We start from the raw sequence: 17316 nt of genomic DNA, 5'->3' as shown, positions 1-17316 counted from the left end.
GAAATTATTCTCCCTATTATTTTGCTCTCAATTTTTGTCATCTTCTCTCTCCATCCTCTGCTACTACTTGAAGGAGAAAAAGGGGAAAAGAGAGAAAGAGAAATGTTAAGAATCTGCTTTCTGAAAGGTGTTATTGCTGCCCATCCACATGCCCTTCATTACAGGTATTTCCAAAATCGTGTTACACCTGCAAGGCCCCTAAATACATCTTATTGATTCAGTTCTTGCCTCACAAAGAGTCATATCCAAGTTCAGAGTCTAGACTGAGGCTGTCTCAATTATCAAGCTCCTTCCATGTTACCCATGTGCCAATCCCCGCTTCTTACAGAGCTCTTGGCTCCTAGTATTTTATCTGAGCATTTATTTCATTTTCTTATGTTGTTGGTGGGCCTTGATGGGCTGTGTGCTGTAACTCGTCTTTTCAATGTCTCTTGTGTTCTATTCCCCACCGAGCTCTGACTTTCAGATCCATCACTTCCTTCCAGAGCCTTCCCTGCCTTGACCATGTGTCTCTGGCCCTGGCCTGGGTCTGGCTTCCTCCAGCTCTTATACTATCTGCTGCTCTGGCTCTCCTGGTCCCAGCTCCTCACTCTACAAACACCCCTCTGCTGCTGGCCTCCTCTTTCCTTATATGAATTGGAGAAAGTGGTGAAGGAGCCATGGGAAAGTCTATTCTAGAGCAGATGGAACCCCTCCCCACTAGTGAGGGAGTGGCCCGAAATCTGTTAGGAAAAGGTTTAGAATTGCCATTTCTTGCCCCTCACCCTCCAGCCTCTCCCCTTCTCCTTCCAAACTCAGCTAAAAAAAAAAAAGCAATGGAGCTTTCAACTCTGAATTAATGTCATTGTCAGATTGTGCCAGATCATAAGGAATAAGAGACGCTCATTTCCAAAACCTTATTCCTCCACCTCACATCAGCCACGCTGGGTCCCCGTGGACTGAAGCAGGATTGGGCTCACTTTCCTTTCTTAGCCCTCTAATTATCTTACCCTTGTGTTCTTTGGAAATAGAAACTGCATAATTGTAGTTACTGGAACTGAGGGTGTAGGAGAATAGAATGCATGTGTATTCTGTGCACGTTCACTAGACTATAGTATAGTGTGATGTATCGTTGAATACATCACTCTCAAGCTGCTCTGACACTGTGTGCTGGCGATGGGGAGATAGTAAACATTCAGCTTGTTGATCAAAGGCAGTTGGCATCAATAGATGTACCTGAAAAACTGAGTACACAGAAAAAACATTCTGATAATTCTGATAGAGTCATATTGAACTTCAAGCTTTTATTCATTCATTTATCTGGGTATTTATGAAGCAACTCCTAGATACAAAACCGTGGTTCATGCTCATGAGGGTCAACAGAATTTCCAGATAAGGTTCTTCTCAGGCTTCGTAATCTCACAGTATTTTATGGGAGAAATAACCCCTCTAGGCTAATGCTGTATGAATGCTGCAGAAGATACAGACCCTGCCTTCAAAGACTACATAAGCAATTTAATGTAGACAAGAACCTCTTAGTAGGATGGCCTGTGGAGTAGACATTTAAGGCAGTGAGCTACTTCACCTCCACTTAATCAGGAATATCTTGTTAGCATGCAGATCCAAGGGGAGCTTGTGTAATGAGAGAGAGTTTGATAACTGGTTTCTTCCTTTTCCCTGGAAGCTTTCTCTATACACCTACTGAGGGGGAAATGGAGCTTGCGGTTATTAAAGGTTCGAAGCTGTCACAGTTAGATGGGGCCAATGATACTGAGACTCTTGCCATATTTTTTTTTCAGGGAATAATATACCTTTCAGGGAGGTTAACCTATTTAATGTGAGAGATCGGAGAGCAAGGAATCCTGTGAAGTTATGAAAATTTTCTTGTTAGTTTATATGGAAAAAATTTGAGTAGTCAAAGAAAGGGACAGGGGCTTCCCTGGTGGCGCAGTGGTTGAGAGTCCGCCTGCCGATGCAGGGGACACGGGTTCGCGCCCCGGTCCGGAAAGATCCCACATGCTGCGGAGCGGGTTGGCCCGTGAGCCATGGCCGCTGAGCCTGCGCGTCCGGAGCCTGTGCTCCGCAACGGGAGAGGCCACAGCAGTGAGAGGCCCGCGTATCACAAAAAAAAAAAAGGGACAGTTATCAACTTCAGATTTTGTGAGTCTTTCTTCTTACCTTTTAGATCTGTGTGTATCTTGCTGTGTGTTGAGAGATGTGAGGGATTGAGCTAGTTTCAGGGGCATTGTGACTTCCATGAGATAACCCCAGTGGCTATGGTCACTGGGATCTCTTTGTCTTGATTGAGTTATGTAGTCTGCCTTACCTTTGGGGATACCATTGTTGCTAAAACATATGCACATTTGTTGCAGACTCACCTAAAATTCTTTGTGCAACCTCACGGGAGCTGAGTGGAAGAGGCTATTGTTGGAGTCTCTTTCTATATTCTTATGTATTACAAAACTGAATCCTGTTAATATTTTATCTGAATTATTCATTGGGAACACGTATTCTAAGGGGAAACCATCCAAGGTTAGATTGGGGATATGTATTTCATGAGATGCTTTTCATTCAAAGCAATTATTTGAAATTCACCATGAATTTTAATAAACTTACTACATAGCTTCTTCCTGCTAATCCAATTCCTGCTTAATTGGAACCTTCTGTATCATTTCAGAGCAACCTCTGGAATCAGATTAATTGTAACTAAAGTAACAGTTTTCTCACACTAATAATGATCAGTTTAAAAAGAGTTGGGCAGATATTAGATAGTTTAATCACAAGTTACAGCAAATTGACACTTCATTAGTGAGGGAGAGGCTCAAACTTTTAGACTCAGAGGAAGAGCAAATTGTATTGAAAACCACCAGACACAGTGCTCTGGCTACAAGCTTGTTTTCCTCCACATTCTTTCTGCGGCCATAATTCATAATAATACCAGTGGCAAAAAGCTACTTATCACCTTGCCAGTGCTGACTCTCTGGGTAGCTGGGAAATTTACCCACATAGATTAACGGGAGAAAGATTTTTTAAAAATCAGAATAAAATAGAATCATTTTTAGAACTATTTAAGCTTTCCTTTGGAAGTGTGAACTTTGTAACTCAGTTTGAATATTTGTGTCCCCAGGTTCACAGAGCTTAACAGTGTCTTTTTTTTTTTTTTAACTTGTCAGGTACCATTTGCCTTCTCTACACTGAGGAGTTCTTCATTCCTATCTTGTCTTACCTTCGCTGTCTCTTTCCCTCGCTCTCTCTCTCTCTCTCTCTCTCTCTCGCACTCTTGCTAATGAAAGGGAGTTTCCTTTGAGGGTTTTGCTTAGGCAGCAGGTTTAAGGGTTCAGAGAAAAATGTGGATTTACCCTTTAGATTTCCAGGGTTATTTCATTCTATCATGATGCTGTAACTTTGGGTAGTAAGCTTGGGAGCAGCCAGGGGTCGTATCTTAAAGGGTATTATATGATGTTGAGAAGTTTGCATTTGTTTTTTTCCTAGTGGCAGTAGGGAACTACTGAATGCTTTGGTAATATTAATCAAGTTACTGTTGTACCTCTGCTCTTCCTCAAAATGGGTTTAATTAGTCAATCTCGCATTTTTCCCCCTCTGGCATTCTTCTTTTAAATAAATTTATTTATTTTATTTATTTATTTTTGGCTGCCCTGGGTCTTTGTTGCTGTGTGCGGGCTTTCTCTAGTTGCGGCGAGCGGGGACTACTCTTCGTTGTGGTGCACGGGCTTCTCATTGCAGTGGCTTCTCTTGTTGCAGAGCACAGGCTCTAGGCACGCAGGCTTCAGTAGATGCAGCATGTGGGCTTCAGTAGTTGTGGCATGCGGGCTCAGTAGTTGTGGCTTGCGGGCTCTAGAGCTCAGTAGTCGTGGTGCACAGGCTTAGCTGCTGCACAGCATGTAGGACCTTCCCGGACCAGGGCTCAAACCCATGTCCCCTGCATTGGCAGGCAGATTCTTAACCACTGCGCCACCAGAGAAGCCCTGGCATTCTCTTAAAACTAACTCTTTGCAAAAATCCGTGTCATAATGAAACTACCTCTGAACCATACCTAAATAAAATGGAGAAATGCCCTCAGATATTCAGGGACACCTTTACTTTCTAGAAAGGTGGTAAGAAACTGAATACAGCTGACCCTTGAACAACATGGGTTTGAGCTGCGTGGGTCCACTTATATGCAGATATTTTTCAATAGTAAATATTTACTATAGTACTACACATTCCATGGTTGGTTGAATCCATGGATGTGGAGGAACTGTGGAGGGCTGACTATAAGTTATATGCAGATCAACCCATGCTTTGTTCAAGGGCCAATTGAAGTTTTTTTTTTTCAAATAATTTTTGAATAGACTTTTTCAAAATTTAAATTCTGATTAAAATTCTTAATTGCTCAACCTGTGTGTCTAAATGCACAAGAGTGCTTAGTGGCTACCTATTGGGAAGATAGTGGGTAATTATTAATGTTCTAAAAAGTTTTTAAAGCAAATAATAAAGTATAGTTATAATCATTGTTTTATTACTTGTACCATTATCGTTGGCCAGATAGCATTTTTAAAACTTTTCCCATAATGATACAAATAATCTCTTGATGGTTTCAAGCTGTTTAGATTATTGAATTGAAAACATTAGGAAGTCATCATCACTTTGAGATTTTTCATTTTTCTTAATGAAACCATGTCAAGATCATTGATTCCTTTTTAGATTTTTTTTTTACCCTTTGGGTCTTTAATTCACTCTGGGGCTTTATTAAGATGTATCATGTTTATGTGCTGCGGCAAGATTTCTGTAAGGTGTTTTGAATGTCTTATGATAGGCTTGATGGATTCTAGGAGCAGGACTCCATCTGGAGAAGAGATGTCCTTGGTCTGAGACCTGTCACGTGCAATTCAAATGGAGGCTGGACATTCCAGGAGGGAGCAGATCTTGCAACGGCCCCTGCCCCCCCTGCCAGGGAGAAAAGGCTTTAGTGAAGTCACTGAATCCAGACAACAGTGAGGGGGAGAGAGACAAGTTGTGTGTGTGCCACAGGCCTGAGGACAGAGCTCTGAAGTTGTCACAACTACTCAAACACGATAGTCCCAGGCACCCATCATGACCCCACGGGACAGTCTGCTGTGAGTTTGCCAGCACCACCCAAGGGACCTCCACAGGGTAAACCTAGGGAGTTTCTTCCTTGTCAGACCCCAGTGTTCCATGTGGAACCTGCAGGCCAGTCAGTCCTACCTTGTCTCTTCTTCCTGATTGCTTCCAAGTCCTTCTAGGGACCTGTCCTCTTCTGTCTTCTCTATATACAGCTCCAGGTTTCTTTTCCTCTGGCCCAGGCTCTCACTGTTTCTGTCTCTGTCAGACCTTTCCTTGGAAACTTTTGCAACTAATAATAACAGTGACATATCTACTTACGTAGCATGTATTAGGCACAAGAAGCTGTTCTAAGTGCTGTGCTTATATTACTTGTATGGGCTCATTAAATCCTCACAATGCCCCTGGGACATAGGCATTGTTATTATGTCCACTTTACAGATGGTGAAACTGAGGCACAGAGAAGTTAATTCACCCACGATCACACAGCTAGTAAATGGTGGAGCTGGGACTTGAATCTGGGAGTAAGGCTTCAGGGTCTATGCTCTTAGTCATTAAAATATCCTGCGTCTCCCTAGGGTAAAAATTTCCCCACACACTAAACCTTTCTCAGAATGGTCTTTCAGCTGCATTATCTTTGATTTGCACATGAAAGTGCAACAAAGTACTAATATGTGCTTGGCTAGCCACTTGAAACATTTCCACAACCAGGGTCTGTAGCCTGCCACAGAAAAACAACCCCCATATACTATGAGCTCATAACTGAACATTAAAAACCATGTGAGGAAAACCATAAAAGGAGGGCCAGGAGAACCAACAAATGGCAAAATTAACACATCTAGAACTAGAAACAATAGAATAATCTAAAAGAAAGTACAAGCATTTAAAAAACATGATTACAGGGGCTTCCCTGGTGGCACAGTGGTTAAGAATCCGCCTGCCAATGCAGGGGACACCAGTTCTAGCCCTGGTCCAGGAAGATCCCACATGCCGTGGAGCAGCTAAGCCCGTGTGCCACAACTACTGAGCCTGTGCTCTAGAGCCCATGAGCCACAGCTACTGAAGCCCGGGCACCCTAGAGCCCGTGCTCCGCAGCAAGAGAAGCCACCACAGTGAGAAGCCTGCGCACCGCAACAAAGAGTAGCCCCCGCTCACCACCAACTAGAGAAAGCCGCGCGCAGCAACAAAGAGCCAACACAGCCAAAAAACAAACGTGATTACAGATTAAAGAAGGAAAAGAGCCATAGTAAAATAACTAGACACTAGGAATAAAGAGTAAGCAGTTTGAAGTGGACCCAAATACAAATTTCAAAAAGTTTACTACCCAAGAAGCTAAAAGAAAGAAAGAAAGATGGTTTGATTACTTCCAGATGAATTGGGAATTGATAAAATGGAAGGAAGACATGAGAAATAGCATTCAGTTTGGAGAAGACAATAAATTGATGGAAAATGGAAAGTATGAATGAGAGGTTAAGAGACTAGAATGAGGTCTAACGTAAATCTAATAAGAATTCCAGAAGAAGATAATAAGGAGAAAGGATAGGGCAAGATTCAGAGGCAATGGATGAAAATTTTCTGGAAATAAGGAAAATATGAATCGTAGGATTGAGGAAGTATGCAAAATTCCAAATATTTTAGTGAGACAGCAGAACTTTTAGCATATGGGGAAACCACCCCCCTCATATGACTTTTGTGGAGGGTCATTTTGCAATATATATTAAAAATGTGTAAACTCTTTGACCCGGAACTTCTGCTTCTAGAAATTTATCTTCAGTAAATAATCAGTTCACTTCCTCCGAACTTAAATATATAAGGATGTTGATCTCAACATTGTATAATAGAGATGTATTGAAAACAGCTTTAAAAAAATCATCAATGTGCGATAGACAAAATACATTAGGGTATAACCAGAGAAGCACTATTGCTTTTATGAAGCTGTTAAAATGATGATATATATCTATTTTTATTTATTGTATAGAAAGGTGGTTGTTACGGAAAAAGATCTAAAAAAGCAGTGTGAGTAGTTGGTCCCACTGGCATAATCAAAAAGTCCGTATATATAAAAAGAAGTTTGGAAGGATAAATACTTAAAGTTTACAGTTAGTTATCATTGGGTGGGTAATTTTTACTTTCTTTTTTGTCCTTTAAGGCATTGTCTGATATCAGATTATACTGTGTAAAGAGAAACCTTGATTTGTATTTTAGATGAGGAGTAATGATAGAGTAATAGCGGCCCCAGGGAGAGTAGGTTTGTATTACCAGCGCCATCATGCTCTACTTCTTATTCCCCTTTTGGTTGTGTGTGCTGTGAGTGTGTACTAATTGTGTTGCTGTGCCCACAGCCCTGGCACTGAATGTTGTCATGGAATCCAGCATTAGAAAATATAATGGGAATATGTAGGGAGGAAGAATGGGTACAGAACTTGAATCATTTCTAAAGGGGGTTGGGTGATTGAGACCATGATGTCTAAACTAAAAAGTATCTCAAGGTTGAATACTGTGTTATTTAAAATATATGCTGAGTTATCCTTGATGTACCTTGTAAAGCTAAGAAGAATCTAAAGTGCTCATGAGATTAAATGATCAAGTCTGTAATTATTTTGTTTTGTTGTGTGTATACACACACACACATGTGTACACACACACACTTTTCTTTTTAATGTGTGGCCAATCAGATCTTGAGTGTGGGTGCTCCTCTCCTGATACTTTTTTCTAATTTGGGTTCTTAGAGCCAAATGAGTCAGTTTTTAAGTGAAGACAGAGAGAGGTGGTTTAAAGAAGGGAAAGAACATAGAGGCTTCTTTAGCTTCAGGTTCTTAGGAAAAGGGATTAGTCTTCAGATGCCTCGTAGAGTTTTATAAGTAAGTGGAGATACAATGTGATTATAGCCATCTCGGGTTTTTCAGTAATAACTCATTGAAAACAAGTTTCCTCATTCGCAAGCGTGGACATACTAATAAAATGTATGATTTAAGAAAAAAACAATAAAAAAGTGTGCCTGACATAATTGGGAGGGAGAGAGAAAGATAAGAGAGTTAGAGTATGAGGGTAATGATGGAGATTAGTTTCAAAGAAATCTGCTGTATGCATGAGAGACCTTGGCACACAGCCTGTCCTCTCCTTTGCAATGAATTTTCCTGTTTGTTATACAAAATGTTTTATTCAGTGTAACCTACCAAGCGACAAAGATTAACAGTGATAGAGAAATAGAAAATCCTGTGGGTCTTGTTTTATAAAGCAGAAGGATGGTCTTTATAGGAAGTCCCCTAGTGGACTGGAGACAGCCCCGATATTAACAACTGAAGATACTATGACACTCTCCTTGTGGCAGGTTTCTTTTTTAAAAAAAAATTTATTTATTTATTTATTTATTTATTTATTTATTTATGTGTGGCTGTGTTGGGTCTTCGTTGCTGTGCGCAGGCTTTCTCTAGTTGTGGTGAGCGGGGCTACTCTTTGTTGCGGTGCGCGGGCTTCTCATCGTCGTGGCTTCTCTTGTTGCGGAGCACGGGCTCTAGGCGCTCAGGCTTCAGTAGTTGTGGCACATGGGCTCAGTAGTTGTGGCTTGTGGGCTCTAGAGTGCAGGCTCAGTAGTTGTGGTGCATGGGCTTAGCTGCTCCACGGCATGTGGGATCTTCCCGGGCCAGGGCTTGAACCCGTGTCCCTTGCATTGGCAGGCAGATTCTTAACCACTGCACCACCAGGGAAGCCCTATGGCAGATTTCTTTAAGTGGGCAATTTCATTATTAGATGGTTACCAGATTTCAGTCCTATCTGTAAAACTTAAGTGAGGAAAGATGCTTCAGCCAGATCTTAATCTGTATTTCAGTGGGAAAGGCCAGGAAAAGAAAATCCCCATATAGATGGAGCTTCAAATATATCATTATTGCTGTCTGTAACCTTGGTGACAGGAAAGCTTGAGGGGGCCTGAGGTGGTAACATTAGTATAAACAGCTTTTCTATTGAACAAACGTGTGTATATATTCACACTGTGAATTTCATCTCACTGAGTCAGCATATTTATGTAAGGAAAGTTTGGTAGAGAATTTCCTGGAAGCAGCTGGCCTACTTACCTAAATGCAGTGCCCATTTTTTTTCTGGCAGATAAGAAGTAGCTGTAGACTACTGTGTCTGAAAAGAGACTCTTGACAGTAAGTTATGTCAGCATCTGAGGCAGCGAGGCAGCTCCTGGTGGTGGCTTCGGCTGCAGCCCTGAGCCCTGTGCTCCCCTCCCCTGGCACCGTGCTGTCCTTCCGCATGAGGCTGAGCTGTTGCCTCAGTCATTAGAGGGCATTCTCTGTGCCTGTGCCCAGGAGAGAGCAGTGTCCTTGGGTCATGACTGACTGGCCATGTGGACCTGGATCTTTCACCAGGTAAAATCTCCCCTGGTAACGTAGGCTGCCCAGCATACCCAACGACTTGGGCCCTGTGAGACTCTGGGGATGAAAAGCTACAGTCTCTGTCTAGATGTGGCATTTCTGTAACTCAGTCTGGGAGCCAACTCTATCTGAAGCGCTTATTACAAATGCAGGTTCCCAGCTCTATACCTATAACTATGATTCAGGATGTCTGGTGTAGTACTTCTGATGCATAGTGAGGTTTGGGAACTACTGACTCAGAATAGCCTGTCATGACATTCCTACTACGAAACGGGTTATCTTGCTGCAGGGACTTTTGATTACTGTTTGTCCTCTTTCAAATTCATTCATCTAAATAGTTACTGAATGCCTGTTCTGTGCCAGATACTGAACTAGGCAGTGGACTTATAATAGTGAACAAGATTGACATGTTTTTTTATCCTCATGAACTGAAGGGAAAATGAGTAAACTAATAATTATGATAAGAGCTGAGAAGGCCACAAGAGGATATTATAAGAGAGTATGCTGGAGGGAGGAGCAGTGAGTATTTAAAATAAAAATATGGTTTGCGGAGGCCTCTTTGAGGAGGCAGCAATTATACTAAGACCTGGATTAAAAGGAATCAGACACACGAGGACCATGCTAGGCAGTATAAAAAATTTGTGCACAGGCGTGGAGACCAGATCAGCCTCGTTGTGTTTCAGGAACAGAAAAAAAGGGCAGCGTAGCCAGTGCCCAGCAAGCCAGGGGCAGCGTGGCATGAGATTAGGCAGGTTGGCCCTGGATTGTGTAGGCTCTGGAGGACAATGGGTGGGCAGAACAGACCGAGAAGGGGTGGAGAATCAGATGTTCAGTGGGACAGGAGTCCGGAGTTGAGAGGAGAGCCTAGTCTGGGCCATGAATGTGGGAGTCACCAGCATTTCAGTGGAGAACCACCTGAATGGGTGATTTAACCTAGGGAGAAGCTGGAGAGAGAGGATGGGGAAGGGCCTGGTGAAGAAGGCTTGGGGCAGCCAGGGCCTGGGAGAGGTGGGAGGAACACCAGGAGGCTGTAGGCCTGTGGAGGCCACAGGAGGAAGATGCTCAGAGACGGACAGGCAAGTGTGTTATTGACACTAAAGGTCTAGAACAGTGCAGGCCTGTCCAGTGGCCGCCAGCTTCATGTGGCTATGGAGTCCTTGAAATGTGACGAATGTGAACTGAAAATGTGTTGTAAGTGTAAAATAAAACATACACCATGCACACCTAAAAAGAATACAATGTTATATATTAATTATATTTCAATTTAAAAAGCGCACACCAGGGGCTTCCCTGGTGGTGCAGTGGTTGAGAATCTGCCTGCCAATGCAGGGCACATGGGTTCGATCCCTGGTCCAGGAAGATCCCACATGCCGCGGAGCAACTAAGCCCGTGCGCCACAACTACTGAGTCTGCGCTCTAGAGCCTGTGGTCCGCAACAAGAGAAGCCGCTGCAATGAGAAGCCCGTGCACCACAACGAAGAGTAGCCCCCACTCACTGCAACTGGAGAAAGCCCGAGCGCAGCAATGAAAACCCAACGTAGCGAAAAATAAATAAATAAATAACAAAACAAACAAAAAAATGCACGCCACATTTCAAAGATGTAGCACAAAAATAAGAATGAATATATTACTTTAATACTTTTTAAAGTAATGATGACGTTGAAACGATAATGTTTGGCATAGATTGGGTTCAATAATATACACTATTAAAATTTCACCTGCTTCTTTTTACTTTTTAAAAGTATCACTACTAGGAAGTTTTAAGCCACATGTGTGGCTTTCGTCCTGTTTCTGTTACAGAGTTTGGTAAGGCGAGGTCATTTGCAAACTTGGTCAGAGTAGACTGGCTGAGGTTAAGTAATCCCTAGCTGACTGTTCATACTCAGGTGAGACAGAATCATCGTCATGATACTATTATGCCTAAAATTAAATAAAACTCACGGCTAGAAAACTCTTCTAGACTTTTTGATACTTATGGAAGTGATTTAATAATTTCACATAAATTGACAACATCATATGCCTTTAAGTGCTTTGAAATGAACTCTCAAATATGGTTTTTCAGTCTTTTTTTTAACCTGTATTTTCTTTCTTTCTTTTTTTGTCTTCTTTCTTTTTATTTAAACATTTTTTTGGTTTGTTTTTATTTTTGCCCATCTGGCCAGGAAACTTCATGGTGTTATGGTCGACTTGCCGCACAACCGTGTTCAAATCTGTCACCAACAGGTTCATTAAAAACCTGGCCTGCTCGGGGATTTGTGCCAGCCTGGTCTGCGTGCCCTTCGACATCATCCTTAGCACCAGTCCTCACTGTTGCTGGTGGATCTACACCATGCTCTTCTGCAAGGTCGTTAAGTTTTTGCACAAAGTCTTCTGCTCTGTGACTATCCTCAGCTTCCCTGCCATTGCCTTGGACAGGTAAGATCAGGTAGCCAGGGGTGCAAGTTTTTTTTTTTTTTTTAAGTGTATTGAAAAATTAGCATCACGAAGCAAATAGTGAATAGTCAGTGTTCCAAATACTGCTTTTTAGTCTGCTTGTTGTCAGCAGAAAGAGAGTCGATTGCTGAAACAGATGCCTTACAGAAGACAGCAGCTCTAGAAAATGGGACCATTGAGAAAAGATGTGGCATTGGGGAGGTTACATCATGACGATGCTGGGGCAGAGCTGGATCATGATATAGTTTCAACTTGGTTGGAATTAGCGGTATTTGCATTGCAATTTGCAGTAGATTGCTCATCAGATTGCTAACTCTGCAATTAGGGCCTTTTGATGCAGGATGAAAACATTTCTGGAAGAACAAGAGAACAGTTCAGTGGCTATTTAACAAATGATTAGACAGTCCTGTTGGACCTGGCCAGATAGCACCAGAATTCCTCTGGAGGATTTACTTCCAAGGTTTTATATTGTGATGGTGTTTGTTTTCTCTTCTCATCCTTTTTTAAAGGATGTTCATTTGGAAATAAATCTTACATCCTAGCTACTGCTGTCCTACGTACTTTGACCAAATTTATCAAAGGGAAGTGTGACGTTCTCAGTAATCAACAGGTGCCTGTCTTTTCTCTTTGTTGCTAGCGCTTCATGAATACAGTTGAGATAATAATACATTTTAGAGAATAGAATTAAATAAGCAAAGAAGAATGAAAAATATTTTGTGTCCACAAGAACTTTTTTTTTTTTTTTTCTTTGCGGTACGCGCGTCTCTCATTGTTATGGCCTCTCCCGTTGCGGAGCACAGGCTCCGGACGCGCAGGCTCAGTGGCCATGGCTCACGGGCCCAGCCGCTCCACGGCATGTGGGATCCTCCCGGACCGGGGCACGAACCCGTGTCCCCTGCATCGGCAGGCGGACTCTCAACCACTGCGCCACCAGGGAAGCCCCTACTAATGCTTTTTGTATTGATCCATTCTGTGTTCACGGCAGGTGTGTCTTTCTGGCGGCCCCTTACTACCTGCTTGGTGAGGTCTTATGTCTGCAGTCCACATGGTGGGCTTTTCTTTCCTGAAGGTTTTTTTTTTTTAATAGTTTTATTGAGATATAATTTACACATCATAAAATTCATTTAAAATGTACAAGTCAGTGAATTTTAGTATATGTACAGTTGTGTAGCCATGACCACAATTGAACTTTAGAATATTTCCGTCACCCTAAAAAGAAACCTTGTGTTCATTTACAGTTATTCCCCATTCCCACCCCCAGACCGAGGCCACCACTAATCTACTTTCTGTCTTTGTATGGGGGGACAGTTCATATAAGTGGAATCATACAATATGTGTTCTTTTGTGCCTGGCTTCTTTTACTCAGCATAATGTTTTCAAGGTTCATCCATGTTATAGCAGGTATCAGTACTTCTTTTTTTCTCTTTCCAGCTTTATTGAGTTATAGTTGACATACAGCACTGTACAAGTTTAAGGTATATGGCATAATGACTTCTCTTACACATATTGTGAAATGATTCACTATAAATTTAGTTAACATCCGTCATCTCATACAAATACCAAAAAATGTTTATTTTCCTTGTAATGAGAACTCATGATCTACTCTCTTAACTTACTTCATTCCTTTTTATTGCCGAATAATATTCCCATTGTATGCATATACCACATTTTGTTTATCCATTTACTAGTTGATGGACATTTGGGTTGTTTCCACTTTTTGGCTATTATAAATAATGCTGCTATGAATCCTGAAGGTTTTTTAAGAATAGGATTCAACAAGAATGGGAACACATTATTCTGGACAGGTTGCTATTCTACCTGGAAGCAATGCAATAATCCCTGTGGGTTATTTTGAGCCTTTGGTTTTAGGCAAGAAAATATGCAAATAATAAGAAATCCTTATTTTCTTTGCAGCAGAAAATCTACTGTATTTCTGCCATCATTTTTTTCAGTGTGTCTTTTATTTTTTTAAATTGAAGTATAGTTGATTTACAATGTTTCAGGTATACAGCAAAGTGATTCGGTTATATGTGTGTGTGTGTGTGTGTGTGTGTGTGTGTGTGTGTATATTCTTTTTTAGATTCTTTTCCATTATAGATTATTATAAGATATTGAATATAGTTCCCTGTGCTACATGGTAGGTCCTTGTTATTTATCTATTTTCTATATTGTAGTGTATATCTATTAATCCAAAATTCCTAATTGTTCAAAAAAGGTAAGCAAGTTCTTTTAGTAGAAAAGCAAGTTTGGTAAATTCCTATTTCATTATTCAGAGATGCGGATTACTGGAAAGTATAGGTTTGTTGTGCACGAAGACAAAGGGAAAACGTCCTTTCTCTCACTTCTTTCCCAGATATTTGTTTCGTGGCACCAAGTCAGCAAGTGAATCGGGAGGCCACCTACACTTCCTGCATCATCCTCTAGAGATGCACATACTAACAAAATGATGTATAGCGAGCCTGTGTGCTTGTGCTGCGGTCTATTTCCCAACCTAGAATGGAATAAAAAATGACAGGAAGCCTGGGCTTGTCACCTGTCACTTAGCAAATGGGAATCAGAGACAGTGGACGTGTATTCATGCATGGGCGTGGGGCCACCACACTGGATTTACTGAGCGGTGGTTAGAAAAGCTTCTCCATGTTCAGAGAAAAACAATTGAGAGCATGCATAACTTATAGATTTCTTTCTCTTTTTTTTTTCCCTTCCCCGAAAGTGATCTAGAACACATTTTACTGCACTCCACCCATCTCTGGTCATCCATGGTTGTGTTGTGTTTGCATCGTCTCTCCCACAGCTTGTCCCCTGCCAGACTCCACCACAGGGCCGCTTGCTCTTGACATTTTCCCAGGTGCTCCCTTTCCTCATCTCCTTTGTGCGTCCCTCCAGTAGAGCCACCATCTGCTCGGTTATAATTGTTTGTCTACGTGCCCCCTTTCCCCATTTAGTTAAGAAACATTCCCGTGCGTCCTTCCATCTTTGCAGTCCAGTGCCTGGCACAATACCTAGCAGATAGGTGGTGCTCAGAAATCCTTGTGACAGAAGGCACGCCTGCTCAGCTGGCCCCATGAGGGAATGCATGTTAATAGGGTTGGAAGGTCAACTCCAGCATTAGCTGACTGCACAGATGTGGGCCGAGCTAAGGTGAAGAAACTCGCCATATCTCTGAGGGCTGCTGGCTGCCCTTTCATGACAGATGTGGTTCTAAGAGTCTTAACACATTACTCGGTTTCCCCCAGTCATAGGTGATATTGAAACAAGGTGCCTTTGGAATTCTGATTAGGTGGTTATAGAATAATCAAGTCAAGCTTGAAGGAAAAAAGTCTTCCCTGATTTTAACAAAAATCAAATCATGCAGGCATTTTAAGTCTATTAATTGCTCTCAGGGGTACTGAGCGATTATCATGGGAACAATGGCGATTGAGCAGGCATGATTTTTTTCAGTCAAATTGATCTTGTGGAAGGATTTTGTCAGAGTCCCTCCCTCACACTGGCTTCTTCTGCCCCAGGTGGCTGTAAATGCTAGTGATATCCGTGCATATCCACTGTGGCACAAGTCTCCTTTGGATTTGTGTGCAGACACATTTCCTTTCTCTTAGTGGCTTTGAAAATTGCCCTCAAGCTCCTCTAGCCCAGGTAAAAATTTTTTTTACAAATTACCCTTTATCCTTAAATTGAAAAAGAGGTGTCTTTCCAGTAGAGGGAGATACCCTTTATATTGAGGGCACTCTTTTGGATTTAGTCCTGGTGGCAATAATTATAAGACTAACTGTGAATTGTACAGCAAAATCCTCAAAACTTAAGGTCTAGCTTCCTAATTCCCCCAGTGGTTTCCTCTGTCTTAGGCAGAATAGAAGAAATTGACCCTTTCTTTCCTCTCTCCTACTTTTAGTAAATAGATTCCCCTAATTAAAGTGTATCTTCTGTGAAATGAATTTTGCTTGTGCATTTGGCAGGTACTACTCAGTCCTCTATCCTCTGGAGAGAAAAATATCTGATGCAAAGTCCCGAGAACTAGTGATATACATCTGGGCCCATGCCGTGGTGGCCAGCGTCCCTGTGTTTGCGGTGACCAACGTGGCTGACATCTATGCCATGTCCACCTGCACGGAAGTCTGGAGCAACTCGTTGGGCCACCTGGTTTACGTTCTGGTCTACAACATCACCACGGTCATCGTGCCTGTGGCTGTGGTATTCCTCTTCTTGATACTGATCCGCCGGGCCCTGAGTGCCAGCCAGAAGAAGAAGGTCATCATAGCAGCGCTGCGGACTCCGCAGAACACCATCTCTATCCCCTATGCCTCCCAGCGGGAGGCCGAGCTGCATGCCACCCTGCTGTCCATGGTGATGGTCTTCATCTTATGCAGCGTGCCCTATGCCACACTGGTCGTCTACCAGACTGTGCTCAATGTCCCCAACACTTCTGTCTTCTTGTTGCTCACGGCCATTTGGCTGCCCAAAGTCTCTCTGCTGGCGAACCCTGTGCTCTTTCTTACTGTGAACAAATCTATCCGCAAGTGCTTGGTAGGGACCTTGGTACAACTACACCACCGCTACAGTCGCCGGAATGTGGTGGGCACAGGGAGCGGGGTGGCCGATGCCAGCCTGGAGCCCAGCATGCGCTCGGGCAGCCAGCTCCTGGAGATGTTCCACATTGGGCAGCAGCAGATCTTTAAGCCCACGGATGACGAGGAAGAGAGTGAAGCCAAGTATGCCGGCTCAGCTGACCTCCAGGCCAGGGAGCTACTTCCCACCTGCCTGGAGGCAGAGCAGGGGCCGCGGTTTGCTACCCCTGCACCACCCCCGGGCACAGTGGACTCTGTATCCCAGGTGGCACCAGCAGTCTCTGTGGAACCTGAGACATTCCCTGACAGGTACTCCCTGCAGTTCGGCTTTGGGCCATTTGAGTTGCCTCCACAGTGGCTCTCGGAGACCCGAAATAGCAAGAAGAGGCTGCTTCCCCCCTTGGGCAACACCCCAGAAGAGCTGATCCAGACAAAGATGCCCAAGGTAGGCAGGGTGGAACGGAAGATGAGCAGAAACAATAAAGTGAGCATCTTCCCAAAGGTGGATTCCTAGCAAGTCTTGTAAATCCCTGGAAGCAACAGACCTTCCACATTCCTGCCCTCCCTTCACTGGGCCTAGGATTTGTCTGATCTCCTTGCAGCCCAGTATGGGTTGATTCCTCCTCTGTGGGCCAGATGCTTTTGAATGAGAGGGAAATCTATATAAAATCGAATGTCCTCTTTATTGAGGGCATATATATATATTTATACATATATATATATTTATCTCAGTGATCCTCAGTAAAGTCCACATTTCTCTCTGTGGAGACGAAAGCTGGGTAGTGGGAAACGGGTCTTGGGTGGGTTCTCTGTGTGCATTTTCTGGGGATATCTCTGTTCCGGGCCCTGCAAAGAATACACGGAGAGAAGAATGTCTATAA

At 42.8% G+C, this 17316-nt stretch overlaps 1 protein-coding gene across 1 annotated transcript in view; it reads left to right on the top strand.

Moving 5' to 3' along the window:
- The window catches only part of GPR176 (G protein-coupled receptor 176), an 89720-nt gene extending 72771 nt beyond the window's left edge, over positions 1–16949 (top strand). The window contains exons 2-3 of the mRNA XM_065872745.1: positions 11603–11855; positions 15827–16949. Coding sequence (XP_065728817.1) covers positions 11603–11855; positions 15827–16949 — 1376 coding nt within the window. The remainder of the gene's footprint in view (positions 1–11602; positions 11856–15826) is intronic.
- Positions 16950–17316: the final 367 nt, after the last annotated feature.

The sequence above is a fragment of the Phocoena phocoena genome, chromosome 2 (genome assembly GCF_963924675.1).
Source record: "Phocoena phocoena chromosome 2, mPhoPho1.1, whole genome shotgun sequence".
NCBI classification, from domain to species: Eukaryota; Metazoa; Chordata; class Mammalia; order Artiodactyla; family Phocoenidae; genus Phocoena; species Phocoena phocoena.
Note: the sequence above shows the minus strand (reverse complement) of the source record. Positions and strands in the feature narration are given on the sequence as shown.